Source organism: Eulemur rufifrons, chromosome 8 (genome assembly GCF_041146395.1).
Source record: "Eulemur rufifrons isolate Redbay chromosome 8, OSU_ERuf_1, whole genome shotgun sequence".
NCBI lineage: Eukaryota > Metazoa > Chordata > Mammalia > Primates > Lemuridae > Eulemur > Eulemur rufifrons.
This window is the reverse complement of record NC_090990.1, coordinates 70,844,284-70,864,866: the sequence shown is the minus strand read 5'-3', so window position 1 is coordinate 70,864,866 and position 20,583 is coordinate 70,844,284. Positions and strand designations below refer to the sequence as shown.

The 20,583-nt window shown below is 39.2% G+C and overlaps 1 protein-coding gene across 2 annotated transcripts in view; it reads right to left on the bottom strand.

Annotated features, from left to right (window-relative positions):
- Nucleotides 1–2,929: 2,929 nt before the first annotated feature.
- Nucleotides 2,930–20,583, bottom strand: part of LRRC8D (leucine rich repeat containing 8 VRAC subunit D) — a 111,796-nt gene continuing 94,142 nt past the window's right edge. For both annotated transcript variants that reach the window (XM_069480175.1, XM_069480176.1), the window contains exon 3: nt 2,930–6,172. In XM_069480175.1, the coding sequence (XP_069336276.1) occupies nt 3,594–6,170 (2,577 nt within the window). In that variant the 5' untranslated portion in view covers nt 6,171–6,172 and the 3' untranslated portion in view covers nt 2,930–3,593. The remainder of the gene's footprint in view (nt 6,173–20,583) is intronic.

Here is a 20,583-nt window from a genome sequence, read left to right as displayed (position 1 = left end):
CCCCTTAGCTTCGGCCTTCCCCCTCCCCTCAGCAGACACCACGCTGAATACCTGGTCCACTGGCCCTGCAGAGCCACAGCTGGCCAGGACCAGATGGGGCCGCTACTTTGTGTTGCAGTCACAGGTCAGAGGACATTTGAAAACTGGTTTCCTGGGGTTTGTTCTGTGTCCCTCCCTTCTTCTTTCATGAAAGGGGCTTTTTGTTAGTACAGTCTTTGTTTGGGGACTCGGCTGATAAAGGGACCATTTTATTGGAATGAATTACTAATGCAAGTGCTGCCAGAAACCAGAAACCTTAGGGAGAGAACAGCACTCTGGCTTTCATTCAGCAGGTGAATGAAATAGCTGTGGGGCGTTGGTCTCAAGGGCACTTTGGAGTTTGCTGCCATCAGCAACTCAGAGAGTTTGGTTACTGGTTGAAGTAGAGACGAGGGGACACAGTCAAAAGAAAGTACTAGAGGTAATATTAATAAATTATAAGACTTCTCTTTTTATATATGAAAAATGTCAAACGGTCAGGACCTGCTGGCCAGGAGTTACATAAAATGAACTCTTTCTGCCTTTTATTAAATTGCTAATTCGCTCCTAAGAATGGAGTCCCTGGAACAATTTGAACTCATCTCTCTGAACCCTTGAAAAACCTAATTCTCTCTGCTGCGCCAACTGAATGCTGGAGAAAAAAAGTCAAACAGCTACAAGTAAACCAGGTTCTCAGACTTTGTGGGACTCACCCAGACATGGAATATGCAGAGATACTTTAATTTTCTTCAGATGGGTGTTCAAGAGACTTTGGAGAAAGATAAGAAAATACTACAAAGCCAAAACTTGCACATTCTAACTTGTCCCCCCGTCTGGTGTGTGATGCCAACATAAATTCACAAGGACACACGGGTTGACAGTATATGTGGGTCAACAACTCTCTCATCTATTGTTTTGTTGAGACTCCAAAACCCAGTGTATTTAAAATCTGTTAGATGAATCAGCATTTCTCAGGAAATCTCTTTTAGAATATCTATAGTTCCAAACAGTGGCATGCAATGCGGCATTTCAATCAAGTGATTGTGAACTCTTCAGAACTCACAGAAATCATTAAAGGCTGAAAAGTTGACAGAAATTTGGGTAAGAGAAGATACCCCTTGATACTGTGCGAAGGCATCTAACACCAACCAGTCCTAAGTGACTGAACTCCAAGTACCGAGAAGGAAACAGGAGCCTGGCAAAGCCGCCCGTGGTCCAGCTTGCAGAGTGTTGCACAGATTCCAGCTCCTATAAAATGGCTCTTCTCTGAAAAGCAAGCTAAGCCAAGGGTGTCCTGTCACTTCTGCCCTTCAAAAACAACATGTACTTTTTTCAAGAAAGGAAGACAACTCATGGAAATGTGTATCTTAAATATGTGAGGCTGTTTATATGCCAATCATACTTTAATAAACCAGATTTTTTTTAAAGGAAGATAGGTTTCTTAGTCCTTAAAGCGAAGATCTTAAGATCTAGCCTGCTTATCTCACAATTAAGATGGTGAGGCATCCTTCTAAAAATGCTGTGCCAATTGAGGTGGTGGCATTACTAAGCAGGGAGAACAGTTTCCTATGTGGCTGGCAAAAAAGAAATATCTGGGCTGTTTACAGGCAGAGTTTCTAAGTACAAAACATCCCTGAAGCTCCTCTTTAAGTTCACCCTCACCCCTCCTATTACTCATTCACATAGATTCTACATACCCTCTACATTACAACTGTAACTAAACATTTCTATTATTATATTTGCACAAGTAATATTTATCTCCCCAATTTGCTATATAAAGCTCCATGTGGCCAGGGGCTGTGACTTATTCCAACACTAAATCTCCAATTCCTTCTACTGCCTAGGCACAAAACAGGTACATAATCAATACTAGTTAATATTAATGAAAACTGAGACAACTGAAAGATGTGTATACGGGAGAGAATTTGCTTATATAAAAAAATTGCCATTTTTCTTTGTCTGATTTTCTAAACTTGGGATTTAAAAAAAAAAAATAAGCTGGTCCCTTACTTTAAGCCTTTTGGGAAGAGAGAGAATGCTGGAGCTGGGGTCAGCTCCTAATTCGGCTACAGTGGCTGCAGCCTTTTCTATTAGTGATCGTATGTACTTCTCAGAGAGTTTATAACCTCTACAATAGGCAAAGATTCACCTCCATTGGCCACAGGCCTGTACCCCCAGAGTTCTGTTTTTTTGAAGAAAGCAAAGATATGAGTTTTATGTTTCCACATTCTCTGCAAAATCCTTCAAGCTGTGCTTAGGAGCAACAACAGAAAGTCCATTGTTTCATTAAGTGAGTCCAGTCTTGTACTGAGAAGACACTACTTTGTCATCCAGAGTGCCAAACATTTTTTTTTTTCTTGAAAAAATGCCCCTGAAGGAGGCCTATGAAACACCTGTTAACTAATAGTTAAATAAGTGGCAGGAAATTTTTTAATTTTTTTGAGACTGATTTAGACACTTTGTAAGTTAGATAAAGGACAACTGTCATCTAAAAAGTGTATATTCTGCCAGCATTTCCCTGGACACGACCCTGCCTAGATGCAGACAAACACAGGAAATACAGCTTGTCATTAAAATAAATAGGAAAAGTTAGAGTTTTCCAACTCCATGAACTAGAAGTCCTATTTTCATTCCCCACAAACACTATCACAACAGTGGAAAGGACAAAAAATTAAATACTTGCTTTGATTTTGTATTATCTTCCAAATAGTGATGTTGAAAAGTTGAGTTAATCAATAAGTCATTAAAATTTTTATTTTGGTTATAATTGAATTTATTTTTAAGAAACTTTTTCTATTATTGGCAACCCTATATTATTGGTAGAAAATTATACCATATAATCAGAACTCCAAACTATGAGGAAAAAACTATTATTAAGGGATGTGTTAGTTTTTCTTGTTATTACGTATTCTTAAAAATACAAAAAAAAAAAAAAAAAAAAAAACCCAACCCTCCAACAATCCACATATCTTTACTGCATTCCAGGTCTTCAAAATTATAAATCTACAACATGGGATTCTCAGAAGCAGCAGTATCAGTCAACTATTATAAGAAGTGCTTATTTGAGGTGCTTTAAATTAAAACAGGAAAGAAATCAATTTTAGCAAATTTAAATTTACAAATTTGGACCTGATGTGTCTGTCTTTAGTGGTCTGAATTAAAGTAATATTGCACCAATTAAGCAAAGTAAATCAAGACACCTCAAAAAAGGTGATATAGTAAGAAAATGTCAATTTAATCATTTACTTTAGCAGGCAAGCAATTTGTAAACATTCAGTAGCGGCAGCATCCAAGTTACAAACAATTTAAAAAGAACCAAGATTAGTGATTTTAATTTTTCCTTCCCTTTCCCCAAAAGAAAAAAAGAAAAAAGATTTGGAAATGAATGACTTAAAATCCTACAAACATCGAACATTCAGTTACGTCTTCTATCAGCCTTCTATGCATCATCCTCTGTGTTTTATTTTAAAAGATGTACCTACTCCTAAAATGCATTATCTTGCAATAACTTGTACGTGAGCGTTTGCAATTTAGGAAGTTGTTCCTGCACATGGCTGTGCACACACTATCTCAGTTTAAATCCCATTTGCAAAGGGAACATTTATGTCTTGGTTCAATGCTTCTTTGACTTCGAGTGGCAGGGTGTCAAAAAGGTGATCTTCCACAACAAGCCCGCTTTTCTTGAGCATTCGACACTGGCCCAGCTGGGCTGGCAGGCGGTCCAAGCAGTTCCCCTTCAGCTCTAGCTGAGTGAGCTGGGAGAGCTGACCAATCTTCTCTGGGAGGGAGGTGATGCAGTTTTGCCCCAGATTCAAAGTCCTCAACTTGACACACTTAAACAACTGTTTTGGCAGAATGTCCACTTTGTTCCCAGTGATATGCAAATGCTGTAGGTTCTGAAGCAATCCTATTTCTATTGGAATCATTGAAATGTTGTTGTAGCTTACATCTAAGCATCTGAGTTTCTGTAAACTAAATACTGCCACTGGTAAGGATTCGAGCTTGTTGTTAGAGAAATAAAGTGACTCCAAATTTTTGACATGGGTGATGGAGGGAGGAATGGTAACAATTTTGTTATGCCATAATTTTAAACAAGTCAGTCGTTTTAAATGCTGGAAACTGATGATTTCTTCAATTGTGCGTATGTTATTTGACTTTAAATCCAGTTCCTGTAAATTAGAGAGGCTGAAGATAGCATGTGGAATTCTCTCTAGTTCACAGTTCTGGAGTTCCAGCTCGGCGACATTCATCATTTTCTTAAGGCTGTTCAGTACCAAGAGTTTAGTGCCGTCATTATGAATGACTAACTTTGTAAGATGTGGAGCCACATCTGTAATGTTGGAGGGAACTTTGGTCAAATTGCTCTTCACGTGGAGAATCTTAAGGTGCCGCAACTCTCGGAGAGATTCAAGTCCTATCATCTTATTGTTTTCAGAGTTCAAATTGCCTACCAAGTACAACTCTCGAAGGTTTTTCAGCAAATACACCCAGGCAGGAATTTCAGCCACATCAGTGAACTTCACGTGAAGGCATCTCAAGTGATCGCGAAGAAAGCTAAAAGCAGTCTGTTCAACTTTTGCAGGGCAGTGGCAGAGGTGGAGCTCTTGGAGATTAGTCATTTGAGAAATCTTAGCAGGAATTTTAGCTTCTGGAATCAGTTCAAGCTTCAGCACATCCAAGTCTGTGAGGTCAAAGACAGCATCGGGCACTCCCGACAGCATGAACAGATGTAACTCCTGCTTGTCCTGGGCATTGCGTGACACGTGCTGCCTGAGTTTTTCAAATGTCCACTCGTGGTTCAAACTAATTTCCCTAAGTTTATTTTCACTGACTTCTGACAAGAACACACCAAAACGCTTGGAATACAGCTGGTCATACTGGTCTACCATGTGTAGAAGGAACGCAAAATCGTTTTTGACATCTGGAATGTCACTGAAACTGCTCTCTTCTCTGACCTTCTCAAAAGAATATTCCTTCAAAGGTATCCTGAATAACCAAAAGAGAGTATAGAGGCAGATAAAGCCATAAACACAAATAATGGATATGTAACTGATGAGAAGCTTTTTCAGCATGTAAGCCATATTGTGAGTGCACTCGAATACCTCATAGCCGGTCAGATGCTCGACTTTTGGCTTGCAGACGTGCTCAAAGCTGATTGCGTTGACAAAGTTTGCAGTATAGCAGAGAATAAAAATGAACTTGGCTGTTTTGATAACTGTTTGGACCACATAGAGTTTATAGATCAAGTCACTATCTTCCACATGGGCACGGAACTTCCTGACTTTCTCAAACAGGGCTTTGGCCTGTTCTCCGTCTTTTTTATCCAGGATGGTCATGCTGGGAACCTCGATCACAGGCTTCTCCGCTGAAAATTTGAAGCCGGTTTTGTTGATCATTGGAGTACTGGCACTGGGGCTCCCTTCATCACTGCTGGTAGACACGTGCTTTGGTAGGGTTTGGGCACCTGTTATTCTCTGCTTGTTTTCCTCTGAGTCTTCACATGCTGTCTCAGACAACGCTTTCGTAGTCCAAGGGGATTCAAAGCACTTTCCTAATATTGAAACAAAATGTTCTACTTTTGAGCATGTTTTGGGATATTTGAACCAAAAGTTGCTACTGACCATGAGAATAATAGTATGGATAAGAGCAAGGTATGGGAAGTATTTAGAATACCATGGAAGGGCCAGATGGTAACACATCTGATTAATAAATACATATTGCTGAAAATCCAAGTTTGTTTTTCGGCCTGTTGGATCTTTCTTCTCTTTCTTTGCCTCCTGATTTGGAACTGTGAAATCTGTGCGAGGATATGTGGCTCTGAGAGGTATGTCAGGTGTCACAGAAGATGTGCCAAAGGAAACGTCATTTGTTGTCCGCCCATCTTGGTCTTGGCCGGTGGCTGCTTCTGTCTTCGGGATGTCGGTGGTGACATCGACATTTCCTGGTGGCGTGTGTGCCTTTGAATTTACAGGAGATGGCAATACTGGCAAGCAGACCACCTGATCTTTGGTAAGTTGCATGGTTCCTGCAAAGATGGCTACCATCAACATAACAACAGCCAGGTAATCCATAAACACATCCCACCATGGTTTCAGGATTCGGTAAGTTGGCTGAATGTCATTAAGTGATGCAACTTCTGCAAGGGTAAACATTCCTAGAAAACAAAAAAAACAAAAGACAGTATTACAGAGATGCAAGTGAAAACAGTAAATAAGAAAAATCCTATGCCTGCTCCAAATTAAAGTTTTCTTATCCAGGCCCTATCTTTTTATTCAAGATAAGAGTGTAGTAGGAAATAAACTAAAAGGAACATATATGAGAAAAACGGTCATTTGTTTCTAGTAGCTTTTCTCTCCTCAGTGCAAGAAAAGAGAAAAAAATGAGCAAGAATTGTGTTCTAGGTAAGAAATAGTGACAGCCGGATCAAGGTCTACAGTGGGTACTGGACCTTGAAGAAGGATGACAGCAGGATGGCACTGGGTGTGGACTGGACTGACCTAAGGCTAAGACTGAAGTTCTGGGGTATGAGGATGGGATGACTTCTATTTTGCTTAAGCCAAAATTGAAGGGCCTGTATATCCTTTTAAACTCTGGATAGCCTTTACATTCCAGACTTTGTTCCACCACTTACTAATGGTGCGATTCCCTAAGCCTTGCATTTCCTATCTGTATTATAGAGATGAAAACTTCTAAGAGTCCTTGGAAAAGTTAAATTAAGTTAATGATTGTAAAGCTCTTAGCACACCCTCTGGCCACAAGTAAGTATTTGTCAGCTGTTTATGTTTGTACTAATCACCCTGGTGGAAGTGTCCATGGACAGTTGAAAATTAAGGGTCTAGACTTTAAGAGATATCTTAGTATACATACTTGGGATTTATCAATATATGTAGCTGAAACTCTGGCCTTCAATGCAGTGCCTATGGAAAGCATGTGGATTGACTGAGAAGACCCAGGAGGGCATGAAGGAATCAGTGATGTCAAGTGATGCTGCATAAGTCAGGGCAGTAAGACCTTTCATCTCCACTAAAGCAGGTGACCCTAGCAGCAATGAAGGGAGCCCTGATGCCAGGACGCTTGAAAATGAGGTCACCATTTGCCACCACCTGGCAACTTTATAGTATTGGAACTAGTTTCTACAAATAATAAAGTACAAGGACAATCATTCCAAAGGAACCAAGAAAAACCACAATGTTTATAGGGGCAAGTAATAAGAATGGGGTTCTATAATCATGTCCATCAACCAAATGTTTATCTTTTTAAATTTTAAAAAAGCATTACCATATTCTCCTTCCTCAGGAAGTTATTGGAGTTCCAATATTCATATATAAAATGACTCATTTCTTTAAAAAAAACAAAACAATAAAAGGCAAGGCAAGGACCCAAGATTCTGAGAATGCATTTAATTTTTTACACGAAGGATGGAAGATAGATTTTTTTATCCATTCATGTAAAAGTTGCCTGAAATGCTGTGTTGAGGAGGATTCTGAGCTGACTCTGGCTTCAGTAGGAAACAGCACTGTGACTGATTACTAGTGTCTTTTCTGGACATGATGGATAGAGGTGATATTAGTACTTCAGTTCTGCGCACATGTTTGTGTATGCTCTCTCTTTCTTTCTCTCTCTGTTTTAAATTAAGCTGAAAATAATGACCAGTTTTTATCTTTTCTGAAACACTTCAACATATCTATTACTATATAGAAGCAGGTACATAATATTTTTTAATAAAATACAGTTAAAATTTATTCAATTATAATAGCAATTCCCACATCTGTAGTTAGTTTAATTGAATTATCTCTTATGTAAACAGGTAGACACAAGCTAAGAACTCCAAATATAAAATTGTTAGAAATCACATGCCCGGACTTCAGGGCTTAAGTACGAAATGACTGGTATCCAGTCTTAGTAAAAAACAAAACAAAACAAAACAAAACAAAATTACCAAGGAAATAAAGAAAAGAAAAATAAATATTTGAACCTTAGTAGGGGAAGTGGAAAATAATATGCCCACTTGAACCCCTTTTATTCTGAGCTCCTGTATCTTGTGTGGGTTTTATATTCATGACTGGCTTGGGAATTTAAGCAGGAAGAAAGGGTACTAGAATCACAGCAAGCCAAACCAAATGAGAAACAGCTCAACCTCAGGCCATTTGAGCTCTTCAGTGCCTATCTAGAATGCACAAAATACAGCACTGAGACACAGGTTACAGAGTGACTCTTACTTCCTGTACAGAGAATGGAGAATACATCTCGCCTAAATTTATTCCTGACCAAGAAAATATGGTCACAGCCAGGGACCATGGTTTTAAAGGGCTATTTGCCTGGGTAATAGAAAAGAAATAGATTTTTTTTGCACATAACATTTATTTCTAATAGGATTTTTCTTTACTCTTCAAATACAATCATGCACCACATAACGACGTTTTGGTCAACAATGGATTGCACATACAATGGTGGTACCACATAAGATTATAACGAAGCATACAGAGAAACCTGACATACAGCACTAGATATTGGCATTGCAGATTAAGTAGGAGAAATGACTGATATTCAGTAATGATGCTGGGGCATTTGGTTTTCCATATGAAAAAAATATATATAAGTAAAAATATATATGCCATTTTGGTTTGTGTAAGCACACTCTATGATGTTTCCCCCAGTGATGAAATAGTCAAATGAGGCATTTCCCAGAAGGAACCTCTGTGGTTAAGCGACACATAACAGTAGTTGTATCAGGTTCTAGGGAAGCCAAGATGTTTGGGTTGGAGGATCGAGGGGAAAATGAATGCTGAAAGTCACTGTACTAAGAACACTGGTTACTTGTCTTTTATACCTTGCTTATTACTACTGGTTTCTCTGTCTCCAGTTTTGACCTCTTTCAATCCATCTTCCACCCTGCTGAGGGTCTTTAGGCTAAACTCCACTCCTTTCTTCTCCTGACTCTATGCTCTAGGTCAGTAACTTCTTCCAGTATCTCCAACAAGCCATTCTCTCCCTTGTGTTCAGCCCCTCCTATACATTGTTTCCTCTGGTTTCAATACTTCCTCTACACCCCCCTTCACTAGGCTCTCAGGGTTCTGTGGCCTTTCCCAGAAAGCCTTTCCTGACCCGTCTGGGTGAGGTGCTTCTCCCAAGTGCTCTCCCAGGGCTCTGTACCTTGACCACCCCAGCCCTTGCCATACTGTTTACTTGTTAAAGCTCTTACTAACTTATCAACTCAATGGGGACAGGGACCATGTCCATCTTCCTTCCTGGTCCTATATATCCAATGCCTGACACATAGTAAATGCTCAATCAACAAAAGAATGTATGAGATCTTGACCATCACCATCAGCATCATAAAAATTCCTTGAGGACATTTATTAACTGTATACATATGGCATTGAACAGAATAGCATTTTATTGAACTGAATTGCTACCACAAAGCAAACTGGGCCTATGTCAGAATAAAAACTCTAAGCCAGGTCTTGGCATAAAAATAAATAAAGGACCACACAGCAGAGAAATTGTGGGATCCTTGTAACTAGCCATATTTTACAGCTGTCAAAGTTTCAATGGCAGTTTTCAAGTATCTTGTACTTGGGGACAGCTTTGATCCCAGGAGAGAGAAAAGGCCGATCATTTCCCAGTGGAAGAAGAAAAAGATAAAAGGTAGGAGGCAGAGAACACAGTTATAGAGTACTGTAACTTCACACATGGCTACCAGCTTGGGCCCCACATTCCCTGCAAGCATGATAACAGAGGGTAACAGAACAGCATGCAACAGGTCCAGCCTCAATGACCTCCTCTCCTCCAGCACGTTGTCCACTCTGCCACCCCCACCCAGAGTTTTGTGATCTTGCCATTTCCTCTAGTCATTTCTCTTTTTCACTTCTGTTGTTTCATTTGTCTCTTATTTATTCTCTAAGTCCCAGCTCAAACACTACCTTTTCCTTCAAACTCATATCATATTGTCTAACCACAATAATCTGTTTCTAATCCTGGTGTCTTCAACTAGATCTTGAGCTCCTGGTGGGCAGAGACTATGTCTTATTCCCCTTTGCACCCACCATGCCTTCCTCTCACCCCTGAAGAACACAGAAGGCATTTAATGATAATAATGACAAGGTTACTAACAGTAGTTATTGTTTGTTATCGTCATTCTGTATACCGAGCGCTGCCCTAGAAGCTTTACATCTGATATAATCCCCTGCTTTGGTACAGAGCACATTCCTGAAAATGAATGTATGAACGTTTAGCTTCAGATTTGGGAAGCTAAGGGAATGGCTCCACTTCTAAAATGCTATACAATATTATAAAATCCACCAGAATTCCAAAATTAAAAAGACAGACAGTATCAAGTGCTTGTGAGGACGTGGGAGCAAGTGGACTCTTAAACACTGCTGGTCAGAGTGTGAATTTGTGTGACCACATTGGGAAACTGTTTTGTATTATCTACTGAAACTGAGCATACGCGTGCTCCGTGACCCAGCAGTTCCACTGCTAAGTATATACCTGTGAGAAACATCGGTATATATTCATTAAAGACATGTATGAGAATGTTTGTAGCAGCATTATTTGTAACAGCCCGAAACTAGAAGCTACCCAAAATGCTTATCAAGAGTAGAATGGAAAAATATAAAACATGGTATACTTAAAAAATGGAATATTGGGCAGCAATGAGAATGATCTGGTTACACCGGTGTGTTCAATTTATAAAATGCGGTCTGTACACTGAGGCCTTTTTTGGTATGTATTCTTTCACTTCCATAAAAAGTTCCAACCCCCCCCCCCCCCAAAACGTAAAAGAAGCTGTAGCCAAAACAGCTGCCCTAGAATGTGCTGTGGTAACAGTGAGGCTTTGCCTCTGCCCTGTTCCAAGGCACATCTAGGCTGCCTGGGGGGACAGGACAGCAAAACCTGTCCCTGTCCCTGTCTCTCCTCTGATGGTTTCCCCTCACCATCCATCTTCCTGGCCTGAGAGAAGGGGCCTGCTCTCCCTGGGGTACAAAGGACTGATTCTGTCCTAGAAAAGGTGGCACAGAGGTAGGAACACACAATGTTCAAAAGCTCTGGCTGGAAAAAGTTGAATGTACACAGATGGAACACAAATGGAACATTGCCTGAATCCCATTTAACCTTCATGACATTACTCTAAGCTGCCAAAGTGTTATTCACCCTTGACACATGAAGAAACAGACTCACAGAAGTTAGGTTGTAGAAGTCAAATAATTAGTAGTGGAGTCTAGATTTAAAATCCTATCTAAGGCCAAAATACATGTTCTACCAGATTACAGCATCTCTCTTCTGTATTTCTCATGTTTGCAGTGCCTTACAGTTTGTAAACTACTTTCCTATACGAGATCTTGACTGATTTTCACAATAATCCACTGATAGGCATTGCCATTGTGCCCAATAACATAAGGAAACCCGAGGCACAAAAAGATTAAATGACCTCCCTGAGCTAATTAAGCGAGAGAGCTAACAGAATCTTTCATCTCCACATCTCTTTTTCTCTACCACATGTCATCCAATGGCTGTGTTTTTGGCTAAGGGTTGGCTGTTGAAGGAGGAGGCTTCTCACTGTTGTCCTTGGCTTTGAGGAGACAGAGCAATGAAATTATGTAATCACCACTATCTCTAGGGCAATGTTCTGAGACATTCATGCAGAATTTAAGAAAACCACCAACCCTATGCCAGGCGTCATGGAGGGGAAGGCAGACCTAACGTAATCCTTACCTTCAAGGAGCTCCCAGTCTAGTGGGAGTGATAAGCAGTGAGTGTGCAGTTACAGCACAGAAAGAAGACTGCTCTGACCTGGTTAATACAAAGTATAGGAGATGCGTGGACAGAGCAAGTCGGAGGCAGCTCTGCATGAGGAAGTTGGGAGGATTCCCTAGAGAGGTGGTTTTTAAGCTGAGATAGGAAGGAGAAGTGAGACATAAAGTGGTGGGGGAGAGTAGGTAATACAATTTTGGCTGAAGAAATAGCAAGAGCAACGGCACATACATGAGAGAAACGATGTGATGGAGAAACTACAGATAATTCTAATGCTATCCCAGTATTAGTCTAGTATACGTCTGTGCAGATATCACATCTCAGGAGTAAGCCGATGGATGGAAACCAAAGCATGGATGTACAGTCTTAAGAAAGTGCCCAGGCCACAAAGCAGGAAACCTGTACTTTCCTGTAATGTCAGCTGCTGACTAGCTCTTATCTTGAACACGGGACTTGAATTAATGTGTCTGCTACCCTATTTACCCACCAAAAATGGGGATAATGACACATGCCCTTCCTATCTCCCAGGGGGTGTTTCGCCATTAACTGAATTAAAGATGCAATTGTACTTTGAAAACAAGTTGCTTTTCCTCTATTGTTTATGTGTGTATATAAAGTATATTAAATACATGTTCACATAATAATAGTATATTATGATCCTCAAGTGACTTCCTAAGGTGAAATCAATGAAAAATGAGACCTGCATCTGCTTTTCTGAATTTCACATCTTGCATTTAATTTCCTTAGTGAGTCAGGACTCAGAATCACTATAAATGGTTATCAGGGGATTTGTTTTGTTTTTTAATTTAAGGAAGGCACATTTAGTAAGTACTAATCACATATATTCTTTGGTTTCTCCTTTATACTATGTCTCCTGCAAAGGACTTAAGGAACTGCATTACGAGGAAGTGGATTTCACATTTCAAGGCTTCTCTTTGTTGATGCCACAGATGAAAATCAGCTTAACATTCTTATAAGCAAACATTTCTCATGAAAGTCAAGGAAGCTTTTTGTACTAGAACTGAAAGGGGGAAGTTATGCACTTTGGGTGGACAAAACTGAATCAGAAAGTAACAGGGCTGAATCTAAATCCCTTTGCGACTATGATCCTCTTTTCTTATCTGAATGTATAGTCAACAGTAGTGGAGTAAATCAATAATAAATAAACCAGTTTCAAAAATTAGAAGCTCTGATGGTTGGACAATCCTGTGAATTGTCCAAATCTTTGAATTGTATACTTTAAATGGGTGAATTATATGTTATATGAATTTTATCTGAATAAAACTGCTACCAACGTAGAACCTAGATCTCAAGTCTTTTGCCTAAACCGTGCTTCAGCAGAAACAGTGAAAGTAGATACGTTGTATAGCCTATTGTAGATATTCATGCTAGACTACAGTCTATGTTCAAATGTTTTTAAATGAATGGTATGTTATTATTATTAGATTGAATTGGTTCTGGAGAAAAATCTTATCATTTTACTTGTCCTGAGTATCCATCCAAGCTCATCTTGATAATAACAACTACTTCGCAGTGTCATGGATTAGGAACACCTGGTCTGGCACAAAGCCAGCCTTCAAAGATCAAAGATGTTTGCTGAATCTGAATGCAAAATAAATATATCATCGAGGAGAAAAGCAAGTCTGTCTTAACCTTTACCTGAAGATAATTAGACCAATTTCTTGAATTTTGAACTAGCATAGTAGCACTATGTACACAGAGTAATCCTGAAATAAATGACTGATACAAATTTGTTATTCAATTTCATTCATTCTTTTAGAAACAATTAATTAAAATTACTTATATACTACAAAGAGTACAATTCTGATGTCTAAGAGACCTGGATTCAAATCTTGCTCTTTGGCCAGGCATGGTGGCTCACACCTGTAATCCTAGCACTCTGGGAGGCCGAGGTGGGAGGATCACTGGAGGTCAGGAGTTCGAGACCAGCCTGAGCAAGAGTGAGACCCTGTCTCTACTAAAAATAGAAAGAAATTACCTGGACAACTAAAAATATATAGAAAAAATTAGCCGGGCATGGTGGCGCATGCCTGTAGTCTCAGCTACTTGGGAGGCTGAGGTAGAAGGATTGCTTGAGCCCAGGAATTTGAGGTTGCTATGAGCTGGGCTGACGCCACGGCACTCTAGCCCGGGCAACAGAGTGAGACTCTGTTTCAAAAAGAAAAAAAAAAAAAACAAAAAAACAAATGCTCTTTGCTCCCATTAGCAGTGTAAATGTGGGTAACTTAGTGTCTGTTGGAAAACATATATTAATGAGATTGTTACTAGCAATACAGCAAAATTCTACCATCATAATGAAAGAATACGATCACCTAAATTAAAACTTTAAAAAAGTTAGGTCCATCTGCACTAGGAGGTCTTTAATACCTATTAAAGTAAGGAAGCCAAATGGCTTTGAAATGTTATTTTTAAAAAAGAGTTTAATGTATGAAGAAACAAATGGCCTGATTAATCAATCAATCTAATACTTAATTTTTTACATAGGTATGAATTTCCTACCCAATCAAATCCCAGCTTTCATTTTCTTCCTATAGAAAAAAAACCAATCAGCCTTCTGGGTCAAACTAGGCAAATGGGAAAACATTCAAGAGACCTGTGAGGGTCAAATTCTTAAATCCTTCATTGGGCTAAATCAAAGGAGAACAACTCAAAGTTTATAAAAAGCTGATAAGCTACACCATTGCTACAATAACTCACCCAACACTCAATATACATATAAACACATGTGTAGATATATACAGACTCACACATCACACTCAAATCAGATCTACACTTAAAGAAAATAATACGCTTCAGATGCAAAATAGGAAAGAAGGTACAATTTAGTTTTTTTCCAACAGTCCTCTGTATTATCAGTATTACATAAATGTTAACAGTTACGGATATTACAATTATACAATGTACTCTATAGCTGTTACAATTCTATATACAAATACAGCGTAATTCACTAGTGCCACTCCTTCTTAAAATTATGATAAGAGATTATACTTTTAAAAGTAGTCCCCTTCTAACACTATTTTGGTTTAAAAATAACTGAAACAAGTTTTTTAGGGGGAAAAAATCCTAGATTAAAAAAAAAAAACTTCTTATACAAAACCTACCAATACCAAATTTCACATTGAGCAAAATCCACCCATTTTGCTAACCATCAAAAGCTTTTTATAAATCCATTCAACACCTGAAAGAAGAGGTCTACAAAAAATTCAGAATTTGTGAAATATAAAAAGAACTTTACACAAAGTATACTTTAGTATCTCTTCGGGGGTTTCTCCCTAGAGTACTGCTATTCACAGAGAAAATTTGCTTCAAAGCTAAGGAACAGAACACTGAATACATGTTAATAGGTCTAAGGCAAAATATCTTAGAATTAAAAAAATGTATTAAAATGTTGCGGTGAATTTTCTTGCTTTTTCTTTTAGTTCTCAATTCTAAATGTCAAGGCCCACGTTTGAGAGCTTACAAATGAGATATTATTTATGGAACAATACAAAAGAGGCTCCAAATCAATGGCTTCCACATTTATTCCACCCAACCCCACTTTCTTCTACAAGTTATCATTAGCAGCCCTTTAAACATGAACTCAGGCCAACAGAATTTCACAAGAGCTTTAGCACCTATAGGCCCCACTTAGTCTACCTTCTATTAGAAACTTTATTTAATATTTACAGAGTATTCGCCACATGCTACATATGCAGGTTCTGGGGATTAAAAAAGGGAAAATTTTTTTTAAAAATTAGAAGCTGCCCTTACTGAGAAAGCAACCTAAAGGAAACAAAAGAGCTGGGGATAACGACGATGGTCTGATCATGAGTCCCTAAAAAAGTCCAGCTATTGGACCTTAATAAAGGCTCCAGAGAAAGCCACACCAAGCTAAGAGTGAAGCGTTTGGTTAAACCTTTATGATCCTAACTTCATCCAGTTTACTTACGGATCAGCCAGTAGGATTTCTAAGAGAAGCTTTGCTTGCCATTTTAAATCCTCTGCTGCTTTCCATTTCTAAGATGGACATCTTAGATCAAAACTGACGATTTTCCTCTTAAGTTTACTCCCATTTAATATTATTTCTTTACAGTGTGCCTAAAATTGGGCTAAAAAAGTGAACTAGGATGGCGCTCCCTTGTACCCTCGCAGTTTTCCATTGGTCTCAGGAAGTTTGCGACATTGTTTTACAGTTGTTTTAGGACAGAGCGCCCCTTTGATCATAAACCCATGGATATCTGCTCTGGATATGGACAGCTGGGAACCTGCCAATCCTTATTCCTGGTTTACTACAGATTACTGGAAGGCACCTGAGCACCTTGCCCTGGTGTTTATCTTACTAAGTTCAAAGAGTTCTTAAAGTCAGTATGAGAAAGAAACTCAGATACCGATTCAAATTCTTCTTTTTTTTTGTTTTTGAGATAGAGTCTCACTCTGTTGCCCGGGCTAGAGTGCCGTGGCGTCAGCCTAGCTCACAGCAACCTCAAACTCCTGGGCTCAAGTGATCCTCCTGCCTCAGCCTCCCGAGTAGCTGGGACTACAGGCATGTACCACCATGCCCGGCTAATTTTTTCTATATATTTTTTAGTTGTCCAGGTAATTTCTTTCTATTTTTAGTAGAGACAGGGTCTCACTCTTGCTCAGGCTGGTCTCGAACTCCTGAGCTCAAGCAATCCTCCCACTTCGGCCTCCCAGAGTGCTAGGATTACAGGCGCGACCCACTGCGCCTGGCCCGGATTCAAATTCTAATCCTTTGATAGGTAACTTATTTAGTTAAAAAGGCTATTACAGTTTATTAGAAGATTCTAGCCATAAGGACTAAAAATGAATGCAGAGTCAGACAATGTTTGCTCATAACACTTGTAGAACTGTCAGTTCTGTCTCTCTCTCTCTGTGGATTTGAATTCCTCCACCTAATGAAAGGAGAGTTTTCTTTTATTTGCATATCCCTAGGGTATGGCACAGGATAGGAACTTAAGGAAGGTTTGTTAACAGAATGAATCACATAGACCTATAACAGCACTCAAGGAGAGCACTCAGAAGGCACTGAACCCGAACCCAATACTGTCAGTGAGGTCACTATTAATTATGCTGAAGTCAAAATGATCAGCTGTGACAGGAATTTTCCAATGTCCAGAGGGACAACATATTACAACTCTTTTTAACAAGTTATTTGGAAGCTAACTCATTCTCATTCTGATAGACCATCTGCATACAGTTTGATTCATAATTAAGCATTCCATAGGAAAACAAAGGCAAAGGTAATCTTGGGTATATATCCTCACTAGGAGATAAAACCAAGATCTGATTCCTGAAGGAGGGCAGGTGATAAGCCAATGTGATCTCTGAAGCAGAGGTTAACAAGCACCACCTTAGCATATAACCAGTTGATACAAAAGGGCAGGGAAAAAGGAGTTCCAGAGAGGGAGGCTCCTTGAGACAATGAAGGTGCCAGAACCCCAGGCTTCTTTCTCCTTGTCCTGCATGGGGTTTCCTGCCCATCTGCATGGGCAATGGAGGTAGACATTCTGACTGAGGGTAACCCTTGAGTGAGCGGTGAATGCCATATCTAACCGTTAAAGCAGAATACCGTGTGGAAGTGTTGGGCAAATGCCCAGCACCCGGTAAGCATTCAATAAAAGTTAACTGCTGTTATTATCGACTATGTTGAATAAGGTGTTTTAAATAAAGAACCCTATAAAAATTCATCTTTACCACCTGGTACTAAGAGAAGTTTTTCTTTCATGATGAACTGGTATAAAGGGCCATAGAACCCAGATGTTCTCCCACTTGTCTTCAGCTTTCAAGAAATTCAGCCAAATTTTATACAGACATTATGAACGCTAACCCTTAGTCTAAGTCTTCATTTAATTATTCATTTATCCCTCCAGCCAAGAAATATATACTGTACACTCAAGTATTAACACTATGCAGATTCCTAGAGAAAACTTGGTGAGCAAATTCAGACATATTTCTTCTTTCATGCCATGCATAGCATAGGGGAAAGAAATATTCACTTAGTTGGATATTTAAATTAAATTGCCAACTGTGAAGAGCTACCAAGAAAAGGAACAGGCAGAGGCACGTTTGCTGTGCAGTGAAAGCAACTTAAGTGTCAGGACCCCCCCCCACCCTTGCACAAGCCCCTTCCAAAGCCCTGCACCTACTTCTGTATCTGGAATTTTATGTTCTTTTTTTTAAAGAGAGCTCCCCAAACTGCATAAATTTCAGTTCTCAGAAAGCGTGGACCTTCTCCTGGTTGCACGATATTATGGAAGTAGATAATGAGGAGGGGGGTTCCCTCCACTTGGTAAGATCAGGGAAGAATTTTCTAAAGAAGTTATGACAGAAGTGAGGTGTGAAGAAAGAGTATAGGGGTATGCTGGCCCAGATGTGCAAAGGCCCTGGGAAGAGAGGCAGCAAAGAATACCTGAGGAACTGAAAGAAGGTTTAAGACGCAGGGCCCTAGAAACTTAGTTTGATATTACCAAACTAAGGACAGTGGGAAATCACTGATGTGTTTTTGGTTGGAGATGAGAGGCGGGTGAAAATGGAATTTGTCATTTATCCTCTATCTATCTATCTATTTATGCTGCTGTGGATTTATTTATTTATTGCTTGATTGGTAGAGATGGGGTCTTGCCATGTTGCCCAGGCTGGTCTTGAACTCCTGGCTTCAAGCAATCCTCCTTCTTCAGCCTCCCAAAGTGCTGGGATTACAGGTTTAAGCCACCACACGTGGCATAGAATTGTGCGTTTTAAAAGATTACTCTGGGCCTAGTGTACAGGTTAGTGAGGGAAGATGTGAGATCAGGGAGGCAGCTGTTACATGACTCTGGGAAAAGGATATATGCAGGTAGGTAAAACTAGATTGTGAGTCACAGAAACGGTTGTGAGTAAAATGGATAGATTTATGAACTAATTAGGTCAAAGAAATAACAACAGGACTTAATAGTGGATTGTATGGGGACCAGGGTGAGGGAGAAAAAGGTGTCATGGATGACTCACAGATTTCCTTATAATTCTCCATTTTGTTGTTCCGCTCCCTTATTCTTTCACTCTGATTTACATGATTTACTGTAATGGAATTTTTTTTTTTTTTTTTTTTAGTAAGCCCTTTGAATCCTTTTGAAAAGAAGGCAGAGATATATAAGAAATGAAAAAAAAAATAAAAGCTCTCACATGTTTGGGCAAGAAATATACCATGAAATCTCTTACCTCAGATAGTTGGGAAAATATACTTTAGTGTTATCAATACACAAACCATTAATAACTACCCTTTTGTAACACTTCTGGGGTGAAGCACAATTTTAAAACCAAAAGCAGTTAATTTTGTCTTCACTTAGAGAACACATACATATAATGAACTGCACTGTACAACACTGTGTGCAGCACAGTCTAAAGGGAGCCGGCTTACAATACCTTATTAATCTCACAGTCACAGCCTGTGATTATTCATGCTAATAGAATCTCTTTACTGGAATAAAATAGAAACTAGTAAAAAATTAAAACAAAAAAACTTTCATTATTCCTTTTAGGGAGATAGAGAAAGGCCGTATGGTTTCATTCTCTACTAGGCTTTCTTTAGCTCAATATTAAAGTAAGTTTACATTTTATAAGTAAAAAATAGCCATACAGTGGGGCAATGGTGAGGTGGGCAAAGACATAGGGTAAGATTATGAGAATAAAACCAAATACTGTACACCTGTACAAAGATAATCAACAGATGACATAATTTATACACAAAAAAACATTTTATTGAGCTAATTTAAGATAGAATTTTTATCAAGTTGGTAGGATAATGGATAAGAACGTGGCTTAAGGAATTAGCTTGCCTGAATTTTCATTACATCCCCACCTTTTCCCTGTAAAATGGGAACACAAATAATGTCTCACACCACCAACTGTGCAAACCTGGGCCTTCATTTTCACTACCAACAAAATGGGACTGAAACATCCTCGTGACAAGGTGCACACACCACCCCATGTAATGCTGAGCGCATGGCAGGCCCACTCATTGAATGCTCCCACTCCAACTAGCTCCCCAAATTGGCTCTAGATGTCCAGAAAAATTGGGGAAGAGTGGGGATGCCTGAGGAAAGCCCAGGATTTGGAATGTGGTGGTGATAGGAAAAATAAAAGATCATGAAGGCTTTAAGAGGAAAAAAAAAAAAGCAATGAAGAAAAGAGAAGAGGCTGGGCTTGGTGGTTCAACCTTGTGATCCCAGCACTTTGGGAGGCTGAGGAGGGAGAATCACTTGAGGCCAGGAGTTTGAGATCAGCCTGGGCAACACAGTGAGACTCCTTCTCTACAAAAAGTAAAAACAAATAGCCAGGTGTGGTGGTATACACCTGTAGTCCTAGCTACCTAGGAGGCGGAGGCAGTAGGGTCGCTGGAGCCCAGGAGAGGCAAATAGAAAAATTAAGAAAACCAAAAGATGATAAGACTTTAAGAGAGTAAAGGTATAAATCAGTCAACTGTTACAGAAATTAAGGACAATCAAGACTTAAAAATCATTAATGACCCTTGACAATACATAGTCCACTCTACTACAGTGGAATTCATTATTGACGTAGAAAACATTTTAGAGTCAACTAAAAATTCTCCCAAAGGGTTGGCCTTTTAAAGTAATACAAGCCTTCTTTTAGAATTAGTGATAAATTGGTAAACTCAGCTGAATATTACTTTTGTCCTATTTCAAAGGATTTGATAAAGCAAAGAAATGTTTTATTCATGCTCAATTTAATCCTGTTTCCAAGTAGTTAGCATCTATTTGTGTAGCTCTTGTGAAAATTACAAATGATCTTTAG